General features: G+C 44.3%; 2 protein-coding genes across 2 annotated transcripts; both read left to right on the top strand.

The window, feature by feature from the left end:
* Positions 1-6,485: 6,485 nt before the first annotated feature.
* LOC147104252 (polyubiquitin-like) lies at positions 6,486-9,428 on the top strand. Its single transcript, XM_085961439.1, has 2 exons — positions 6,486-6,870; positions 8,101-9,428. The coding sequence occupies exon 2, from the start codon at positions 8,113-8,115 to the stop codon at positions 8,578-8,580; it is 468 nt and encodes a 155-aa protein (XP_085817565.1). The 5' UTR covers positions 6,486-6,870; positions 8,101-8,112; the 3' UTR covers positions 8,581-9,428.
* An 8,235-nt stretch (positions 9,429-17,663) lies between these two features.
* LOC147104253 (polyubiquitin-like) lies at positions 17,664-20,642 on the top strand. The gene is made up of 2 exons (XM_085961440.1): positions 17,664-18,084; positions 19,315-20,642. Exon 2 carries the CDS (start codon positions 19,327-19,329, stop codon positions 19,792-19,794), a length of 468 nt encoding a protein of 155 aa, XP_085817566.1. The 5' UTR covers positions 17,664-18,084; positions 19,315-19,326; the 3' UTR covers positions 19,795-20,642.
* Positions 20,643-20,901: the final 259 nt, after the last annotated feature.

Consider the following 20,901-nt stretch of genomic DNA (forward strand, 5'->3'; position numbering starts at 1 on the left):
CTGCCCATTTTTAGGGTGGATTTGCGAAGGTAAATTGAAAAAGAAAGGGCTCTGAGAGGCTGCTGCTTCAACGTCGCAACAAAACATCTACACCTGTAATTTTCATCCTCCCAAAAGAGTTCAAGTCCCCTTTGAGAGGGAGCCTGATCCACCTTATGTAAATAGGGCCAATCCCTCCAACCATATCCCCAATTTCCACCCCAAATAGTTATTGCTACCATATAAGTGAAGGTAGGAGCTGCAGGAAGGAATCCCTGAGGTGGATACCACAATGAGGGGCCATTTTGTGTGCTGCTACTACTGGTGGTTGGTGTTACTTTACCTGCATAGCTCTTTAGTGCTTAGTGCAAAGAAGGCTCACCAGACTAATTCCTGGGATTGGGCGATTGTCCTATGAGGAGAGATTGAGTAGACTTGGCTTATGTTCCCTAGAGTTCAGAAGAATGAGAGGTGATCTCATTGAAACATATAAAATTCTTACAGGGCTTGACAGGGGAGATGCTGGGAGGATGTTTCCACTGGCTGGGGAGTCTAGAACCAGGGGTCACAGTCTCAGAATAAGGGGTCGGCCATTTAGGACAGAGATGAGGAGAAAATTCTTCACTCAGAGAGTGGTGAATCTTTGGAATTCTCCACCCCAGAGGGTTGTGGGTGCTCAGTCGTTGAGTATGTTCAAAACAGAGATCGATAGATTGGTAGATTTTTGGATACTAAGGAAACCAAGGGATATGGGGATAGTGCGGGTAGGGGGTGTTGAGGTAAAAGATCAGCCATGATCTTATTGAATAGCAGAGGCTTGAAAGGCCGAATGGCCGACACCTGCTCCTATTTCTTATGTTCTGTGGAGGTACAATCAAGACTTTTGAATCATAGAATCATAGAAAGTTACAGCACGGACGGAGGCCATTTCAGCCCATCATGTCTGCGCCGGCCAACAAAGAGCTATCCAGCCTAATCCCACTTCCCAGCTCTTGGTCCATAGCCCTGCAGGTTAGAGCATTCCCAAGTGCACATCCAAGTACTTTTCAAATGTGGCTAGGGTTTCTGCCTCTACCACCCTTTCAGGCTGTGAGTTCCAGACCCCCACAACCCTCTGGGTGAAGAAAGTTTCCCTCAAATCCCCTCTAAACCTTTCCCCAATTACTTTAAATCTGTGCCCACTGGTTTTTGGCCCCTCTGCTAAGGGAAATAGGTCCATTCTATCCACTTTATCTAGGCCCCACATAATTTTATACACCTCAATAAGGTCTCCCCTCAGCCTCCTCTGTTCCAAGGAAAACAGATCCAGCCTATCCAGTCTTTCCTCATAGCTAAGATTCTCTACTCCCGGCATCTCCTCTGTAGTCTCTCTAGTGCAATCACATCTTTCCTGTAATGTGGTAACCAGAACTGCACGCAGTACTCTAGCTGAGGCCTTTCTAATGTTTTATACATTTGAAGCATAACCCCCCTGCTCTTGTATTCTATGCCACGGCTAATAAAGGCAAGCATTCCGTATGCCTTCTTAACCACATTATCTACCTGGCCTGCTACCTTCAGGGATCTGTGGACATGCACTCCAACGTTCCTTTGTTCCTCTATACTACTCAGTGTCCTACCATTTAATGTGTATTCCCTTTCCTTGTTAGCCTTCCCCAAATGCTTAACCTCACACTTCTCCAGATTGAATTACATTTGCCACTGCTCTGTCCACCTGACCAATTTATTGATATCTTCCTGCAGTCTACAGCTTTCTTCTTCAGTATCAACCACACAGCTGATTTTAGTATCATCTGCAAACTTCTTAATCATACCCCCTATATTCAAGTCAAGATCGTTGATATATACCACAAAAAGCAAGGGACCTAGTACTGAGCCCTGCGGAACCCCACTGGAAACAGCCTTCCAATCACAAAAACAGCCATCAACCATTACCCTCTGCTTCCTGTCTCCAAGCCAGTTTTGAATCCAATTTTGCTGTTAGCTTCAGGCAGCTCTGCTCAAAGTACTGCTTTGCACTGGTGAGATGTATTTCCAAATTGGAATCCCTCTTTTTCTGATGTTATGAAGAGGAGGATGAGGACATGGCAGAGGATGGATTGGTGGCTTTTAGAGTGAGGTATCAGAGAAGGCATAGCCTCCTTAAATACCCAATACCCACTCATCAGGGTCCACAGACTAAGAAGGCTTTTCTGACCATCAGCCCCTTAGAAAGATGCATTTTCCTTTGGAGGTTATTGGAGAAATATGTCAACTACTGGCTGAAGTCCTACCATTTCTCTGGTGTGTTCACTGATCTCCCGCCGAAGTTACAGTGAAAGGCCGGAACATCCTTCATGGAATTTCAGGATTAAGGTGTCTAAGCAATGAATAAGCATTTTATACAATAAGGTCTAAGTCATATTGAGAAAGTGGGAGCTTCACTTTGCATCTACCCATGCAATCTGTGGCTCGTGAGTGTTTGGTGCTGGCACTGGGTGCCTATAATGAGATAATGTTGCATTTCCCATCATTAATGTTTCTTACCTCAATGAGCACTAAAATATATCACAACCCAAAAAAATAAATCAGAAAAGATCAATTATTACAGATTTGTTATGACCCCGCATCCCATCCTAGTGATTGAGAAACATTGTTAGTGGAGCATATTCCTAACTGTACGGCACAAAGTTATCAGTGTTTAAACTGCATGTGCTTGCAGTGTACAGAGTTAAACCTTATCGACACACAGCCTTGCTTTTTACTGATGGTGAGGCTGCAATGACATAATGCACGTTGCTGTTTCACATTAACCTCCAGCAAGACTCGCTCAATGTTGCTGTGACAGATGTTAGGGGATTTTTACTAAAATTAACATCCACCTCAACAATCATTGGTTTGTCTTTGCCATGATGACAAAGCAGAATAGGATAGCTCGCCAGAAAGTGTGATGCTCAGAGAATTAAAGGAGGGGAGAGAATGAGAAACAAGACTGAGTGAGAGAGTCCACGAGACAAAGTGTGAGAAAGGGAGAGAGTTAGACAGTGGGAGAGAGATACAGACACCCAGATCTGAGAGTCAGTGTGAAGAAAAGTAAAGAGGAAACAAACTGCTCAGGAAAGTTTCTGCAGATTAACTGCTCTCCAGATTCCACTAGACTTTTGTTTCCGGCAAGAACTGAGGCCGTGATTTTGCGCCTGGAGGTGGAATGGTGACGGGTCTGTTGTTCGGCGGGTTCTGGACCTGCTCCCTGTTGCCGCCGCTCTGCAGTTGAAATTTTGCGTCGATTGCCCTCGTTAAGGTCGATGGTGTGTTCTCCAAGGCAATTGCTGGGTGCGGGTCAGCTGCTCGCGTCTGATGAAGCGATGTTGGACTGATTATTTAAAGGGGCCATGTCCCCTCTGCAGATCCATTTCCATTTTGTTCCCTGACGTGCTGGTTGCTGCAGGTATGGCAGTGCAAAACCTAAGGCCGCTCCCTGCTTTCATCAGGACTCCCCCCATGCTCTTGTGGAAGGAGTAAGAGAACATAAGGAGGTCCTCTTCCCTGGAGACAGAAGGAGGAGGCATCCGTAACATACCAAGGCAGCTTGGCTGCAAATTGCTGAGGTGGTCAGTTCGAGGTCGGTCTGCATACGCACCTGGGTGCAGTGTCGCAAGAGGTTTAATGATCTGTTGCGGTTAGTAAAAGTGAGTATAACATCACACTTAGCTTCCATCTGCCTCCCATCTCTTCTCATCCCCATCACTCTGCATTGGCAACCTTCCCCTGCACATCCCAGCTCACTCTAACACCCCTTGCACCCTGCAGGTAGGTGAACCCGCACCTCCTGTCTTAGAATTCCTGAATCCGACTTGAGCCCCTTCCGGGTGGAGTAAAATGGTCAAGGTTCACAAACTCAGTGCAACTCAGTATGCCTTTAACTATTTATTGCACTACGAATAACATACCAGTGTGAATTCCCTGTTCCCTTTTAACTCCAAACAATACTAACAGACACCGTTCCCTTTAACTCTTTTGTTTCAAACTCCACTCACCCCGGCGATCATGTGGAGCAGGATGTTTCCATTTGTACGGGTGATCAAATCTGTCCGCAGTTCCCTTGCAAGTTGCTACCCTCTATTTCTAAACACACCCGTTTATAACACAAAAGATCAAAGCCCGTGACAATAGATTGAGGCAAACCCTTCTCCTTTTGATTGTACCATCTTAATCTCGTCTTTCTGCCATTCTGTTCGATTTCAAACCATACAATACAAAAAGAAATGTCTTCATCCGGTTTGATGTTCGACCATTAACTCACAAAGAAATGTCTTGATTAGACACTTCCTTGTTTATCATCAGTTTGAATGGTTAGTGAATGGGTTTCAATCCAATGACAAACCTGGCACTAACATTTCCAAAAGTTGAGGGAGCCGTTCCAGACTTGGTGGAACCAATTGTAAATCTGGTTAACAGCTGGACCAAGGAGTTACACTGGACAGGATAGTCAGTTAAAGTTACACAAACACATGCCATTGTGTGGTTTGATTGTTCCAGCCATTTCCTTGGCTAGCATATTTATGAAGTAAAAGTGGTCGTGCCTGTGGTTCTTATCCTGTTTAATCCAGAGCGTGTATTACAAATTCCTTTAGAAAGTCTCGTTGGTTCCTCATGTTAAGCTGGGATACGAAGTTTGGTCAGTTTCTTATGATTGGTAAATTTCACAAAACTGCCTTTACAGTTCAGCCGTTTGACCCTTTAATGTTGGTATCATTTACGTTGAATGCTTTCTTGCTGCAGGAACTGGCTACAGGCCTCACCCATTCCTCTCTTTCTCTGTACAGAATCATGTCACCATCTTACTATGCACCACTCACACTCTTATGCAATGTCAACAACTAACAACGCACAGGGAGGGAACTTGCTTTGTGCACCTCACTCCTTCATAGTCTCCCTCTAAACAACTATGTTATCCATTCTTTACAATCACTCCATCAATCTCTCTCAAACTCCACTTGTGTCCCTCATTACAGATGAAGAGAGCCCACAATAAAAGGGATAGGAGGAGGACAGGAGGTGGCCCACCATTCCTGGTGCACCTAACGAGCGCTGAGGAGGCAGCCCTGGAGATTGTCGGAGGTGCAGAGGAGCTGGAAGTGGGGGACGGAGAGACGGGCATAGAAGAGCAAGCTGGTGACAGATTTAGCATTCATGAGTGACTAATATAGGATATGATGTTCATAGAGATCGAGTGCTAAGCATCTGCACAATGGGATGTGTCTGCAACATAAATTTCACTTGTCTAACTCATGCATTTACTCCCCGACAGGACCATCAAGAGCCCCGCACCCCACTTTCCAGGTGGAATAGCAGGAGCACTCCTCAGAGGAACCACCAGCCTCTGAGGGAACAGCATCACCAGTGTAAGATTAGGATCACAGGCTCACACAGAATACTCAACAGCGCTTTAGAAGTTGTAAGGCTTTTATTAAAGAGCTACAGTTTTAAAGCAGAATCAGGTATTACATATGGTTTAAGCTGAGTATAATAGACGTACAACCTGTGACAGTAGAAAGCGATCTACGACTCCCGAAGTGGAACGCCACGACTGGACGGATGGTTGGTTGGATGTCTGATGAGGCAGCGTGGTGGTCTTGGGTCAGCGAGTCTCTGCAGTCAGTAACAGCAGTCACCTCTGTTGATTCGTCCCCCTGGCTGTTGGAGGTGTTAGGCATAAGCCAGCATTGATCCACCTCAGAGGCTAAACTTAGTCAAGGTGTTAGGCCTGAGCCAGGATTGCTTTCCACCTCAAAGAAGCCTTCGCCCCTCACTGTCTGTCTTCTGCTCTCAGCCCACTATATTTATAGTTATTTTGGTACGCCGTGATTTATTTAATGTCAATCACCTATACTAATCTTTATCCCAAGTGTGATGCGGGAAAACATCTCTCACTGTCTCTTTCTACATGGCTGCCGAGCCCTTTCCTCTTATCTTTCTGAGGAATGTTTGGTCAAGTTTCTTCAAGGGCATTTTATGGCTTCGTGGCTCCTTATTATCTAGCAGGTGCTATCCTCCCTGTTTCCTTGCCTTTGATGACCGTCTTATCATTTTGGTGTTTGTTAATTGACCTTGCTGACCCTTCCCCCATCTGTTCCTGACTGCAGTTTTAATTTCTGTTCTAAGAGTCAAACTTCATTTATGAATCTAATAGCTGTTTCTTACACCAGCATTCAATGCACCCAGCACCAGCGCAGAGACGCACAGCTCGGTGAGTTTTTTGCGAGATAGAGTAATGTTGTCACCTGCTGTATGACAGCTCACAGGTGAGCAGGAGCAGATGGAATTTATATGAGTAATAACTGTTCAAACTGACTGCAGTAATACAGCTTCGAACAGGAAACAGATCCTCCCCCAACACTGATCAGCTGCTATTGCTCTGTTGCTGTTTTAGAATGTGGCTTCGGAAAGGAATCTGAAAGTGAAACCGATCAGAGCCCAGAACCTGTTACCTGCAGCAAGGTTCTGTCAGTGCTGCTGATCATGAGTTCATTTCTCAGACATGAGGGGATTTTTGGGGAAATGAAACTTCAGCTCAGATCTCACTGGTCTGTGATAACGGAGCAGCAGGGAGTTGGGCAATCAGAGGGCAGCAGGGCTGTGACGTTCTGAAAGTGGGTTTGAGAATAAAAGGAGGAGGGAGCCAGAGACACAGTGAGAGAGGATTGTTTAACAGAGAGAAACACAGAAGAGACGGAGCAAGACACCGGGGAGTTGAAGCAGAGAGTTTTATTCACTTATTCCATCTAGATCTGAGAGATTCTGTGTGGAGAAAAACAGAGAAGACAAACTGCTCAGAAAAGTGAATCGGGAAAGTTTCTGCAGATCAACTTTCCTTCAGATTCGCCTGGACGTGTGGTTCCAGCAAGGATTGTGAGTTTATTCTGTCTTTTATTTAGGAATCTCAATATTCTATTTCTGGTCTGTAAAATGGGTTGTTTTGAATCTGAGTCTCAATTTAAGTGAAATTATTGATACTCTTTGAACCGGGTCAGAATATATAAAAAGAATAATTTAAAAACTGAAGGCTATTAGTTGCTGTTGGAAGACCAAGACCTGACGTTTATGTGACATCCGTGTATCTGCTATTTTAACGGAGGCAATCAGCTGTTTAAAATAATGCCTCAAGCGTTCATTAACTAATATTACCGAGGTCATTTGTTGTTCTTAAATAGAATGGCTTTTGTAAGAGGAGTCTGAGGGTGAATTTACGTGGGGAGTTCTGAATGGGTTGTTCTCCATCTCAGTGAGACTCGCAATTTAAGATAAATTAATATCCTTTCAATGTGATGAGAATACAAGAAAAATATAACTGCAAATTTAAATAGTGCACATGTTGTACGAGAGATGTGAGTCTGAGATGAATCATTTCTGTACAGGGCAGATCTTGGCTTTGGGCAGTCTGACAAATCTAATTTCATTCACAGAACAGTGTCTGAAGCAACCGGAGTTTTTGAAGGAATTCCACACAGTGAAAAGCACTGCTTATTTTTCCTGGTTTACAGAGCACTGCTGTTGGTTTATTTAATATGTTCTGCGCTCCCTATTAACCCGTCATTCACATTTTCTAATGTTACACAGCTCACTTGAGTCACTCTTGTGGCGTAAGCCCAGTATTGCAGCTCAGGACCCAGCAGATCCCTGACGACCTCAATATTTTAACATCAGGTCAGAGCAGCAGTTACACAAATATTTCCAGCCTCAGACTCTGCCTCATTCAAACAGCTAAATAGAGATCTATCTAAATGGTGCAGATTTGGGAATGTGGGAAGGTTGGGAAGGATGGCTATGTGAGGAGTGGGATGACTGAGGCTGCTTCCAGTTCTGACACACCTGAAACATTAACTCATCTGGTCTCTCCACAGATGCTGACTGACCCACTGAATGATTTCAGCAATCTGTGGCTTTCTCAGGAGTATTGCTCCAATTGGGAATGAAACATTGATAGGGCGTTTGATTGGGTTGGGGCTTGGGAGCACCGTAGGTTCAGAGTGCACAATAGAGTAGGTCTGGTACAATGTGTTGCACATTTAAATTGTATTCTCTGACTGATACATAAAACACAGCGTCCCAGTCACTGACGTCCTGTTTATTTCTCAACAGCAATTTGAGGAGATGAGACTCCAGGTGAAGTTTATGACCGGTGAGGTGATCGAACTTGAGATCGATCCTTCCATCCAAGTGTCGACTCTCAAGATGAAAATATATGAAAAGACCGGGGTGCCCACTTACCAGCAGCGTCTGGTGGTGCAAAACGGGAGCAGCGTGGAGCTGAGGGACGACAGGAGGCTGTCCAATTACAGTGTCTCTCCCAGCGACGCTATCATGCTGATCGTCAAGAACGAGGAGCGCATGCAGATATTCCTGAAGAACGACAAAGAGAAACTATCTACATACGACGTTCTGCCCTCTGAGTCTGTTCAGAATTTTAGAGCACAAGTACAACGGCAGGAGGGTGTCCCACCCGAGCAGCAGCGCCTGATGTATGAGGGGAAACAGCTGGAAGATGGCCGGTTGCTCTCCGACTACAACATTAAGGCTCAGGGCACCATCTTTCTCCTGCTCCGTCTACGGGGTGGTTAACTGTGAAAGCACGGATATGGAATGAATGTTAACTGTTACAGAAATAAATATTATAAAAATCCATTGATTTTTTTTTTCTAATGCTGCAATTTTGGATTGCTCGGTCAGTAACCTGCCAATGATACTTTGGATGTCACTCTCATCTTATCTAGTTTACTTTATAATGGTAGAAGATTCATGGACATCTCAGTGTCTGGCTACCGAGCAGGCTACTGCCTCCACTCATAGCTAGTGAAAGATGTGCCGTACAAGGCAGGGCAAGGGAACTTCAAAAAGGAACAGAAAAGTTTTTTTTTTCTAATGAGGGAACCAAATATTAGACTGGGACCTGAATTCAAATTAGGCCCAACTTGATGGAATAAAAGTCCCTCAGCCTGCTGGCTGTAAGGATCCTATATGAAATAGGTTGGGTGAGTCTCAGTATTGAACAGCTGGGCATGGGCGCACAGCACGAAAGTGACCCGTAATTCAGTACTAATTGGCAATGCCGCTGAGGGATGCAACAAGATGGTTGTTGTGAGAAATGGGGAAATGTCACATTGGTGCTGCAGGGGACACTTCACCTTGTTGAGCACAAATTTACCCCAAAGAACTAAAAAAATGAATGGCAAAAATGCTTAACTAAGATTGTCTTCCTTCTTCAGTTAACAGTGATGTTAGATATTCTGCAAGTGATTTCTTTAGCCTTACATTGTGACAGGAGATGTGTATGTATTCCGTATTGAATGTTTTAGTCCCAATACTTAGTGTTTTACAACAACAGTGTTTTATCAAGCCTGGACTGTATATGTGTCAAAATATCCAATGTCACCTGAAAATAAAGCTGTTAGTTTGGATACAAATCTAAATGCTGTATTGTTGTTTCTGTCTCTTGAGCATCTGTAAGTGTGAAGTGTCTGTGATACCATGTACGTTACATCAGGGATCCATATTTAAAACCAGTTTCAGATGATTTATCCTAATCAAGTGTTTATTAAGGAAACAGCAGTGACTGGTGCACTGAGGCACCTAGTAACAGTGTCAAGGAATCTAATGAAGAGAAATGCAAACACACAGAGACAAAACTACACCAGTCCAAATATTCACTCTATCGTCTGTACAGTTTATTTACTCTTTTAAACTAGTGGATTTCCCATGGCATTAATCATGAGTGATCTGAAATTTGAACAAATCTAATTTAATGGGAAACACACCACCAACTGAGCAAAGCTGTCACATGGGCCCAATAATTATTTCCTTTGCGCCCAATAAATGTAAGCAATTGGGGCGTTAAAGAGCTGGAAAGTAGGTGGATATCAGTTATCCTGGAAGTCTGCCCACATTGTCAATTTCACCAAGCTCAGGAAGTTATTACCAAAAACAGGAGTTTCACTATAATATGATAATGGACAGGAAATGTGGGGCTTGAACCCACGACCCAGTGACAGAGGCGAGAATGCTACCACTGGGCCAATGGCCCCGATTTTAACTCCAGGTGAATTCCCCGCTCAGGCCCGAGTTAAAATTACAGTTGGGTCTCAAGATGTCATTGGGCCACCACATGCACATGTAAAGAAGGACCCCCTTGACTCTAGGCGCGTGTCCTTGCTGTCTGCCCAGGAGAGCAGGTTAAAATTGCAGATGTTGCGATCATGGCGGCTTTCGGACAGGTAAGAGCCAGGGAGATTTTAACTGCCCACCCGCCAGGTGTCTGCTGAGCGAGTAGGGTTAAAATCGTCCCCACGGCTTTTCTATTCTCAAGCCTAGAGGCACTGAGGCCAATTGTAGCACCCCAACCTCTGCCCCAGCTGAGATCAGCTATCCCAGCACAGATCCTAGTATCAAGCCTACTGCTCTATATGGCTCTGTAACAAACCGGGTGGTGCACTTATCACGGGAGGGGCAGGGGAGAGTTGTTAGAAGCAGAGCTTTGAGCTGGGAACACCTTGGACTGAGGTGCTGCTCAAGTTATGTCCCACCCTGTAGTTGTGAATCATTTCATCAGAAAGGAAGGCAAAACGAAACAAAGTCTGAGCTGCTGTGTTTGGAATGGGAAAATCCCTTTTTGTATCATTAACAGTGAGTGAACAACACAGGCTGACTGGAATTTCTAAGCAGACACATCCATTGAGAGTCTGGCAAAAGACCAAATGATCAGGAGCTCTTTCAAATATTGCTGTGGTGCAAAGGGGAGAGGCAGAACTGATTTAAGTAACGGAACAAAAATCCCCAGGTGTCTCAGCCTCTCACAGCCTGGTTATTCAGGGCAGGGGAGATTAAGTTGCAATTACCAAATAACCTGCCACAAAAGAGCAGAATAAGATATTCTAGTTACAGTAAGATATTGTTTTAACTATACTTTGTATATTCCCAACATCTTCTACTAAAGTCTTGAGTGAATTATAGAATAATTCAACTTTCCGGTTTCTGCCCAGCTTCATCATTTTCCATTTATTTTGATTACCTCTCTCTTTATTTTTCTCATTAAAAGTTCCATGTTTTCACAGTTTCTAGAACATTCTGTCTACTTTAATTTAATTTTTCTTAAAAGTTCTTTCTGGTCACTTATTTTTGCCTTTTCCCTTCTTCTGGATTTTTCAGTATTTCCTCTTTGTATTCCACTTAAACGTCGGCCCGGATTTCCCTCCAGATTACTGCCCATTTTTAGGGTGGATTTGCGAAGGTAAATTGAAAAAGAAAGGGCTCTGAGAGGCTGCTGCTTCAACGTCGCAACAAAACATCTACACCTGTAATTTTCATCCTCCCAAAAGAGTTCAAGTCCCCTTTGAGAGGGAGCCTGATCCACCTTATGTAAATAGGGCCAATCCCTCCAACCATATCCCGCAATTTCCACCCCAAATAGTTATTGCTACCATATAAGTGAAGGTAGGAGCTGCAGGAAGGAATCCCTGAGGTGGATACCACAATGAGGGGCCATTTTGTGTGCTGCTACTACTGGTGGTTGGTGCTCCTTTACCTGCATAGCTCTTTAGTGCTTAGTGCAAAGAAGGCTCACCAGACTAATTCCTGGGATTGGGCGATTGTCCTATGAGGAGAGATTGAGTAGACTTGGCTTATGTTCCCTAGAGTTCAGAAGAATGAGAGGTGATCTCATTGAAACATATAAAATTCTTACAGGGCTTGACAGGGGAGATGCTGGGAGGATGTTTCCACTGGCTGGGGAGTCTAGAACCAGGGGTCACAGTCTCAGAATAAGGGGTCGGCCATTTAGGACAGAGATGAGGAGAAAATTCTTCACTCAGAGAGTGGTGAATCTTTGGAATTCTCCACCCCAGAGGGTTGTGGGTGCTCAGTCGTTGAGTATGTTCAAAACAGAGATCGATAGATTGGTAGATTTTTGGATACTAAGGAAACCAAGGGATATGGGGATAGTGCGGGTAGGGGGTGTTGAGGTAAAAGATCAGCCATGATCTTATTGAATAGCAGAGGCTTGAAAGGCCGAATGGCCGACACCTGCTCCTATTTCTTATGTTCTGTGGAGGTACAATCAAGACTTTTGAATCATAGAATCATAGAAAGTTACAGCACGGACGGAGGCCATTTCAGCCCATCATGTCTGCGCCGGCCAACAAAGAGCTATCCAGCCTAATCCCACTTCCCAGCTCTTGGTCCATAGCCCTGCAGGTTAGAGCATTCCCAAGTGCACATCCAAGTACTTTTCAAATGTGGCTAGGGTTTCTGCCTCTACCACCCTTTCAGGCTGTGAGTTCCAGACCCCCACAACCCTCTGGGTGAAGAAAGTTTCCCTCAAATCCCCTCTAAACCTTTCCCCAATTACTTTAAATCTGTGCCCACTGGTTTTTGGCCCCTCTGCTAAGGGAAATAGGTCCATTCTATCCACTTTATCTAGGCCCCACATAATTTTATACACCTCAATAAGGTCTCCCCTCAGCCTCCTCTGTTCCAAGGAAAACAGATCCAGCCTATCCAGTCTTTCCTCATAGCTAAGATTCTCTACTCCCGGCATCTCCTCTGTAGTCTCTCTAGTGCAATCACATCTTTCCTGTAATGTGGTAACCAGAACTGCACGCAGTACTCTAGCTGAGGCCTTTCTAATGTTTTATACATTTGAAGCATAACCCCCCTGCTCTTGTATTCTATGCCACGGCTAATAAAGGCAAGCATTCCGTATGCCTTCTTAACCACATTATCTACCTGGCCTGCTACCTTCAGGGATCTGTGGACATGCACTCCAACGTTCCTTTGTTCCTCTATACTACTCAGTGTCCTACCATTTAATGTGTATTCCCTTTCCTTGTTAGCCTTCCCCAAATGCTTAACCTCACACTTCTCCAGATTGAATTACATTTGCCACTGCTCTGTCCACCTGACCAATTTATTGATATCTTCCTGCAGTCTACAGCTTTCTTCTTCAGTATCAACCACACAGCTGATTTTAGTATCATCTGCAAACTTCTTAATCATACCCCCTATATTCAAGTCAAGATCGTTGATATATACCACAAAAAGCAAGGGACCTAGTACTGAGCCCTGCGGAACCCCACTGGAAACAGCCTTCCAATCACAAAAACAGCCATCAACCATTACCCTCTGCTTCCTGTCTCCAAGCCAGTTTTGAATCCAATTTTGCTGTTAGCTTCAGGCAGCTCTGCTCAAAGTACTGCTTTGCACTGGTGAGATGTATTTCCAAATTGGAATCCCTCTTTTTCTGATGTTATGAAGAGGAGGATGAGGACATGGCAGAGGATGGATTGGTGGCTTTTAGAGTGAGGTATCAGAGAAGGCATAGCCTCCTTAAATACCCAATACCCACTCATCAGGGTCCACAGACTAAGAAGGCTTTTCTGACCATCAGCCCCTTAGAAAGATGCATTTTCCTTTGGAGGTTATTGGAGAAATATGTCAACTACTGGCTGAAGTCCTACCATTTCTCTGGTGTGTTCACTGATCTCCCGCCGAAGTTACAGTGAAAGGCCGGAACATCCTTCATGGAATTTCAGGATTAAGGTGTCTAAGCAATGAATAAGCATTTTATACAATAAGGTCTAAGTCATATTGAGAAAGTGGGAGCTTCACTTTGCATCTACCCATGCAATCTGTGGCTCGTGAGTGTTTGGTGCTGGCACTGGGTGCCTATAATGAGATAATGTTGCATTTCCCATCATTAATGTTTCTTACCTCAATGAGCACTAAAATATATCACAACCCAAAAAAATAAATCAGAAAAGATCAATTATTACAGATTTGTTATGACCCCGCATCCCATCCTAGTGATTGAGAAACATTGTTAGTGGAGCATATTCCTAACTGTACGGCACAAAGTTATCAGTGTTTAAACTGCATGTGCTTGCAGTGTACAGAGTTAAACCTTATCGACACACAGCCTTGCTTTTTACTGATGGTGAGGCTGCAATGACATAATGCACGTTGCTGTTTCACATTAACCTCCAGCAAGACTCGCTCAATGTTGCTGTGACAGATGTTAGGGGATTTTTACTAAAATTAACATCCACCTCAACAATCATTGGTTTGTCTTTGCCATGATGACAAAGCAGAATAGGATAGCTCGCCAGAAAGTGTGATGCTCAGAGAATTAAAGGAGGGGAGAGAATGAGAAACAAGACTGAGTGAGAGAGTCCACGAGACAAAGTGTGAGAAAGGGAGAGAGTTAGACAGTGGGAGAGAGATACAGACACCCAGATCTGAGAGTCAGTGTGAAGAAAAGTAAAGAGGAAACAAACTGCTCAGGAAAGTTTCTGCAGATTAACTGCTCTCCAGATTCCACTAGACTTTTGTTTCCGGCAAGAACTGAGGCCGTGATTTTGCGCCTGGAGGTGGAATGGTGACGGGTCTGTTGTTCGGCGGGTTCTGGACCTGCTCCCTGTTGCCGCCGCTCTGCAGTTGAAATTTTGCGTCGATTGCCCTCGTTAAGGTCGATGGTGTGTTCTCCAAGGCAATTGCTGGGTGCGGGTCAGCTGCTCGCGTCTGATGAAGCGATGTTGGACTGATTATTTAAAGGGGCCATGTCCCCTCTGCAGATCCATTTCCATTTTGTTCCCTGACGTGCTGGTTGCTGCAGGTATGGCAGTGCAAAACCTAAGGCCGCTCCCTGCTTTCATCAGGACTCCCCCCATGCTCTTGTGGAAGGAGTAAGAGAACATAAGGAGGTCCTCTTCCCTGGAGACAGAAGGAGGAGGCATCCGTAACATACCAAGGCAGCTTGGCTGCAAATTGCTGAGGTGGTCAGTTCGAGGTCGGTCTGCATACGCACCTGGGTGCAGTGTCGCAAGAGGTTTAATGATCTGTTGCGGTTAGTAAAAGTGAGTATAACATCACACTTAGCTTCCATCTGCCTCCCATCTCTTCTCATCCCCATCACTCTGCATTGGCAACCTTCCCCTGCACATCCCAGCTCACTCTAACACCCCTTGCACCCTGCAGGTAGGTGAACCCGCACCTCCTGTCTTAGAATTCCTGAATCCGACTTGAGCCCCTTCCGGGTGGAGTAAAATGGTCAAGGTTCACAAACTCAGTGCAACTCAGTATGCCTTTAACTATTTATTGCACTACGAATAACATACCAGTGTGAATTCCCTGTTCCCTTTTAACTCCAAACAATACTAACAGACACCGTTCCCTTTAACTCTTTTGTTTCAAACTCCACTCACCCCGGCGATCATGTGGAGCAGGATGTTTCCATTTGTACGGGTGATCAAATCTGTCCGCAGTTCCCTTGCAAGTTGCTACCCTCTATTTCTAAACACACCCGTTTATAACACAAAAGATCAAAGCCCGTGACAATAGATTGAGGCAAACCCTTCTCCTTTTGATTGTACCATCTTAATCTCGTCTTTCTGCCATTCTGTTCGATTTCAAACCATACAATACAAAAAGAAATGTCTTCATCCGGTTTGATGTTCGACCATTAACTCACAAAGAAATGTCTTGATTAGACACTTCCTTGTTTATCATCAGTTTGAATGGTTAGTGAATGGGTTTCAATCCAATGACAAACCTGGCACTAACATTTCCAAAAGTTGAGGGAGCCGTTCCAGACTTGGTGGAACCAATTGTAAATCTGGTTAACAGCTGGACCAAGGAGTTACACTGGACAGGATAGTCAGTTAAAGTTACACAAACACATGCCATTGTGTGGTTTGATTGTTCCAGCCATTTCCTTGGCTAGCATATTTATGAAGTAAAAGTGGTCGTGCCTGTGGTTCTTATCCTGTTTAATCCAGAGCGTGTATTACAAATTCCTTTAGAAAGTCTCGTTGGTTCCTCATGTTAAGCTGGGATACGAAGTTTGGTCAGTTTCTTATGATTGGTAAATTTCACAAAACTGCCTTTACAGTTCAGCCGTTTGACCCTTTAATGTTGGTATCATTTACGTTGAATGCTTTCTTGCTGCAGGAACTGGCTACAGGCCTCACCCATTCCTCTCTTTCTCTGTACAGAATCATGTCACCATCTTACTATGCACCACTCACACTCTTATGCAATGTCAACAACTAACAACGCACAGGGAGGGAACTTGCTTTGTGCACCTCACTCCTTCATAGTCTCCCTCTAAACAACTATGTTATCCATTCTTTACAATCACTCCATCAATCTCTCTCAAACTCCACTTGTGTCCCTCATTACAGATGAAGAGAGCCCACAATAAAAGGGATAGGAGGAGGACAGGAGGTGGCCCACCATTCCTGGTGCACCTAACGAGCGCTGAGGAGGCAGCCCTGGAGATTGTCGGAGGTGCAGAGGAGCTGGAAGTGGGGGACGGAGAGACGGGCATAGAAGAGCAAGCTGGTGACAGATTTAGCATTCATGAGTGACTAATATAGGATATGATGTTCATAGAGATCGAGTGCTAAGCATCTGCACAATGGGATGTGTCTGCAACATAAATTTCACTTGTCTAACTCATGCATTTACTCCCCGACAGGACCATCAAGAGCCCCGCACCCCACTTTCCAGGTGGAATAGCAGGAGCACTCCTCAGAGGAACCACCAGCCTCTGAGGGAACAGCATCACCAGTGTAAGATTAGGATCACAGGCTCACACAGAATACTCAACAGCGCTTTAGAAGTTGTAAGGCTTTTATTAAAGAGCTACAGTTTTAAAGCAGAATCAGGTATTACATATGGTTTAAGCTGAGTATAATAGACGTACAACCTGTGACAGTAGAAAGCGATCTACGACTCCCGAAGTGGAACGCCACGACTGGACGGATGGTTGGTTGGATGTCTGATGAGGCAGCGTGGTGGTCTTGGGTCAGCGAGTCTCTGCAGTCAGTAACAGCAGTCACCTCTGTTGATTCGTCCCCCTGGCTGTTGGAGGTGTTAGGCATAAGCCAGCATTGATCCACCTCAGAGGCTAAACTTAGTCAAGGTGTTAGGCCTGAGCCAGGATTGCTTTCCACCTCAAAGAAGCCTTCGCCCCTCACTGTCTGTCTTCTGCTCTCAGCCCACTATATTTATAGTTATTTTGGTACGCCGTGATTTATTTAATGTCAATCACCTATACTAATCTTTATCCCAAGTGTGATGCGGGAAAACATCTCTCACTGTCTCTTTCTACATGGCTGCCGAGCCCTTTCCTCTTATCTTTCTGAGGAATGTTTGGTCAAGTTTCTTCAAGGGCATTTTATGGCTTCGTGGCTCCTTATTATCTAGCAGGTGCTATCCTCCCTGTTTCCTTGCCTTTGATGACCGTCTTATCATTTTGGTGTTTGTTAATTGACCTTGCTGACCCTTCCCCCATCTGTTCCTGACTGCAGTTTTAATTTCTGTTCTAAGAGTCAAACTTCATTTATGAATCTAATAGCTGTTTCTTACACCAGCATTCAATGCACCCAGCACCAGCGCAGAGACGCACAGCTCGGTGAGTTTTTTGCGAGATAGAGTAATGTTGTCACCTGCTGTATGACAGCTCACAGGTGAGCAGGAGCAGATGGAATTTATATGAGTAATAACTGTTCAAACTGACTGCAGTAATACAGCTTCGAACAGGAAACAGATCCTCCCCCAACACTGATCAGCTGCTATTGCTCTGTTGCTGTTTTAGAATGTGGCTTCGGAAAGGAATCTGAAAGTGAAACCGATCAGAGCCCAGAACCTGTTACCTGCAGCAAGGTTCTGTCAGTGCTGCTGATCATGAGTTCATTTCTCAGACATGAGGGGATTTTTGGGGAAATGAAACTTCAGCTCAGATCTCACTGGTCTGTGATAACGGAGCAGCAGGGAGTTGGGCAATCAGAGGGCAGCAGGGCTGTGACGTTCTGAAAGTGGGTTTGAGAATAAAAGGAGGAGGGAGCCAGAGACACAGTGAGAGAGGATTGTTTAACAGAGAGAAACACAGAAGAGACGGAGCAAGACACCGGGGAGTTGAAGCAGAGAGTTTTATTCACTTATTCCATCTAGATCTGAGAGATTCTGTGTGGAGAAAAACAGAGAAGACAAACTGCTCAGAAAAGTGAATCGGGAAAGTTTCTGCAGATCAACTTTCCTTCAGATTCGCCTGGACGTGTGGTTCCAGCAAGGATTGTGAGTTTATTCTGTCTTTTATTTAGGAATCTCAATATTCTATTTCTGGTCTGTAAAATGGGTTGTTTTGAATCTGAGTCTCAATTTAAGTGAAATTATTGATACTCTTTGAACCGGGTCAGAATATATAAAAAGAATAATTTAAAAACTGAAGGCTATTAGTTGCTGTTGGAAGACCAAGACCTGACGTTTATGTGACATCCGTGTATCTGCTATTTTAACGGAGGCAATCAGCTGTTTAAAATAATGCCTCAAGCGTTCATTAACTAATATTACCGAGGTCATTTGTTGTTCTTAAATAGAATGGCTTTTGTAAGAGGAGTCTGAGGGTGAATTTACGTGGGGAGTTCTGAATGGGTTGTTCTCCATCTCAGTGAGACTCGCAATTTAAGATAAATTAATATCCTTTCAATGTGATGAGAATACAAGAAAAATATAACTGCAAATTTAAATAGTGCACATGTTGTACGAGAGATGTGAGTCTGAGATGAATCATTTCTGTACAGGGCAGATCTTGGCTTTGGGCAGTCTGACAAATCTAATTTCATTCACAGAACAGTGTCTGAAGCAACCGGAGTTTTTGAAGGAATTCCACACAGTGAAAAGCACTGCTTATTTTTCCTGGTTTACAGAGCACTGCTGTTGGTTTATTTAATATGTTCTGCGCTCCCTATTAACCCGTCATTCACATTTTCTAATGTTACACAGCTCACTTGAGTCACTCTTGTGGCGTAAGCCCAGTATTGCAGCTCAGGACCCAGCAGATCCCTGACGACCTCAATATTTTAACATCAGGTCAGAGCAGCAGTTACACAAATATTTCCAGCCTCAGACTCTGCCTCATTCAAACAGCTAAATAGAGATCTATCTAAATGGTGCAGATTTGGGAATGTGGGAAGGTTGGGAAGGATGGCTATGTGAGGAGTGGGATGACTGAGGCTGCTTCCAGTTCTGACACACCTGAAACATTAACTCATCTGGTCTCTCCACAGATGCTGACTGACCCACTGAATGATTTCAGCAATCTGTGGCTTTCTCAGGAGTATTGCTCCAATTGGGAATGAAACATTGATAGGGCGTTTGATTGGGTTGGGGCTTGGGAGCACCGTAGGTTCAGAGTGCACAATAGAGTAGGTCTGGTACAATGTGTTGCACATTTAAATTGTATTCTCTGACTGATACATAAAACACAGCGTCCCAGTCACTGACGTCCTGTTTATTTCTCAACAGCAATTTGAGGAGATGAGACTCCAGGTGAAGTTTATGACCGGTGAGGTGATCGAACTTGAGATCGATCCTTCCATCCAAGTGTCGACTCTCAAGATGAAAATATATGAAAAGACCGGGGTGCCCACTTACCAGCAGCGTCTGGTGGTGCAAAACGGGAGCAGCGTGGAGCTGAGGGACGACAGGAGGCTGTCCAATTACAGTGTCTCTCCCAGCGACGCTATCATGCTGATCGTCAAGAACGAGGAGCGCATGCAGATATTCCTGAAGAACGACAAAGGGAAACTATCTACATACGACGTTCTGCCCTCTGAGTCTGTTCAGAATTTTAGAGCACAAGTACAACGGCAGGAGGGTGTCCCACCCGAGCAGCAGCGCCTGATGTATGAGGGGAAACAGCTGGAAGATGGCCGGTTGCTCTCCGACTACAACATTAAGGCTCAGGGCACCATCTTTCTCCTGCTCCGTCTACGGGGTGGTTAACTGTGAAAGCACGGATATGGAATGAATGTTAACTGTTACAGAAATAAATATTATAAAAATCCATTGATTTTTTTTTTCTAATGCTGCAATTTTGGATTGCTCGGTCAGTAACCTGCCAATGATACTTTGGATGTCACTCTCATCTTATCTAGTTTACTTTATAATGGTAGAAGATTCATGGACATCTCAGTGTCTGGCTACCGAGCAGGCTACTGCCTCCACTCATAGCTAGTGAAAGATGTGCCGTACAAGGCAGGGCAAGGGAACTTCAAAAAGGAACAGAAAAGTTTTTTTTTTCTAATGAGGGAACCAAATATTAGACTGGGACCTGAATTCAAATTAGGCCCAACTTGATGGAATAAAAGTCCCTCAGCCTGCTGGCTGTAAGGATCCTATATGAAATAGGTTGGGTGAGTCTCAGTATTGAACAGCTGGGCATGGGCGCACAGCACGAAAGTGACCCGTAATTCAGTACTAATTGGCAATGCCGCTGAGGGATGCAACAAGATGGTTGTTGTGAGAAATGGGGAAATGTCACATTGGTGCTGCAGGGGACACTTCACCTTGTTGAGCACAAATTTACCCCAAAGAACTAAAAAAATGAATGGCAAAAATGCTTAACTAAGATTGTCTTCCTTCTTCAGTTAACAGTGATGTTAGATATTCTGCAAGTGATTTCTTTAGCCTTACATTGTGACAGGAGATGTGTATGTATTCCGTATTGAATGTTTTAGTCCCAATACTTAGTGTTTTACAACAACAGTGTTTTATCAAGCCTGGACTGTATATGTGTCAAAATATCCAATGTCACCTGAAAATAAAGCTGTTAGTTTGGATACAAATCTAAATGCTGTATTGTTGTTTCTGTCTCTTGAGCATCTGTAAGTGTGAAGTGTCTGTGATACCATGTACGTTACATCAGGGATCCATATTTAAAACCAGTTTCAGATGATTTATCCTAATCAAGTGTTTATTAAGGAAACAGCAGTGACTGGTGCACTGAGGCACCTAGTAACAGTGTCAAGGAATCTAATGAAGAGAAATGCAAACACACAGAGACAAAACTACACCAGTCCAAATATTCACTCTATCGTCTGTACAGTTTAT

Source organism: Somniosus microcephalus, chromosome 19 (assembly GCF_052327205.1).
Source record: "Somniosus microcephalus isolate GS21.2 chromosome 19, FLI_Smic_1.0, whole genome shotgun sequence".
NCBI classification, from domain to species: Eukaryota; Metazoa; Chordata; class Chondrichthyes; order Squaliformes; family Somniosidae; genus Somniosus; species Somniosus microcephalus.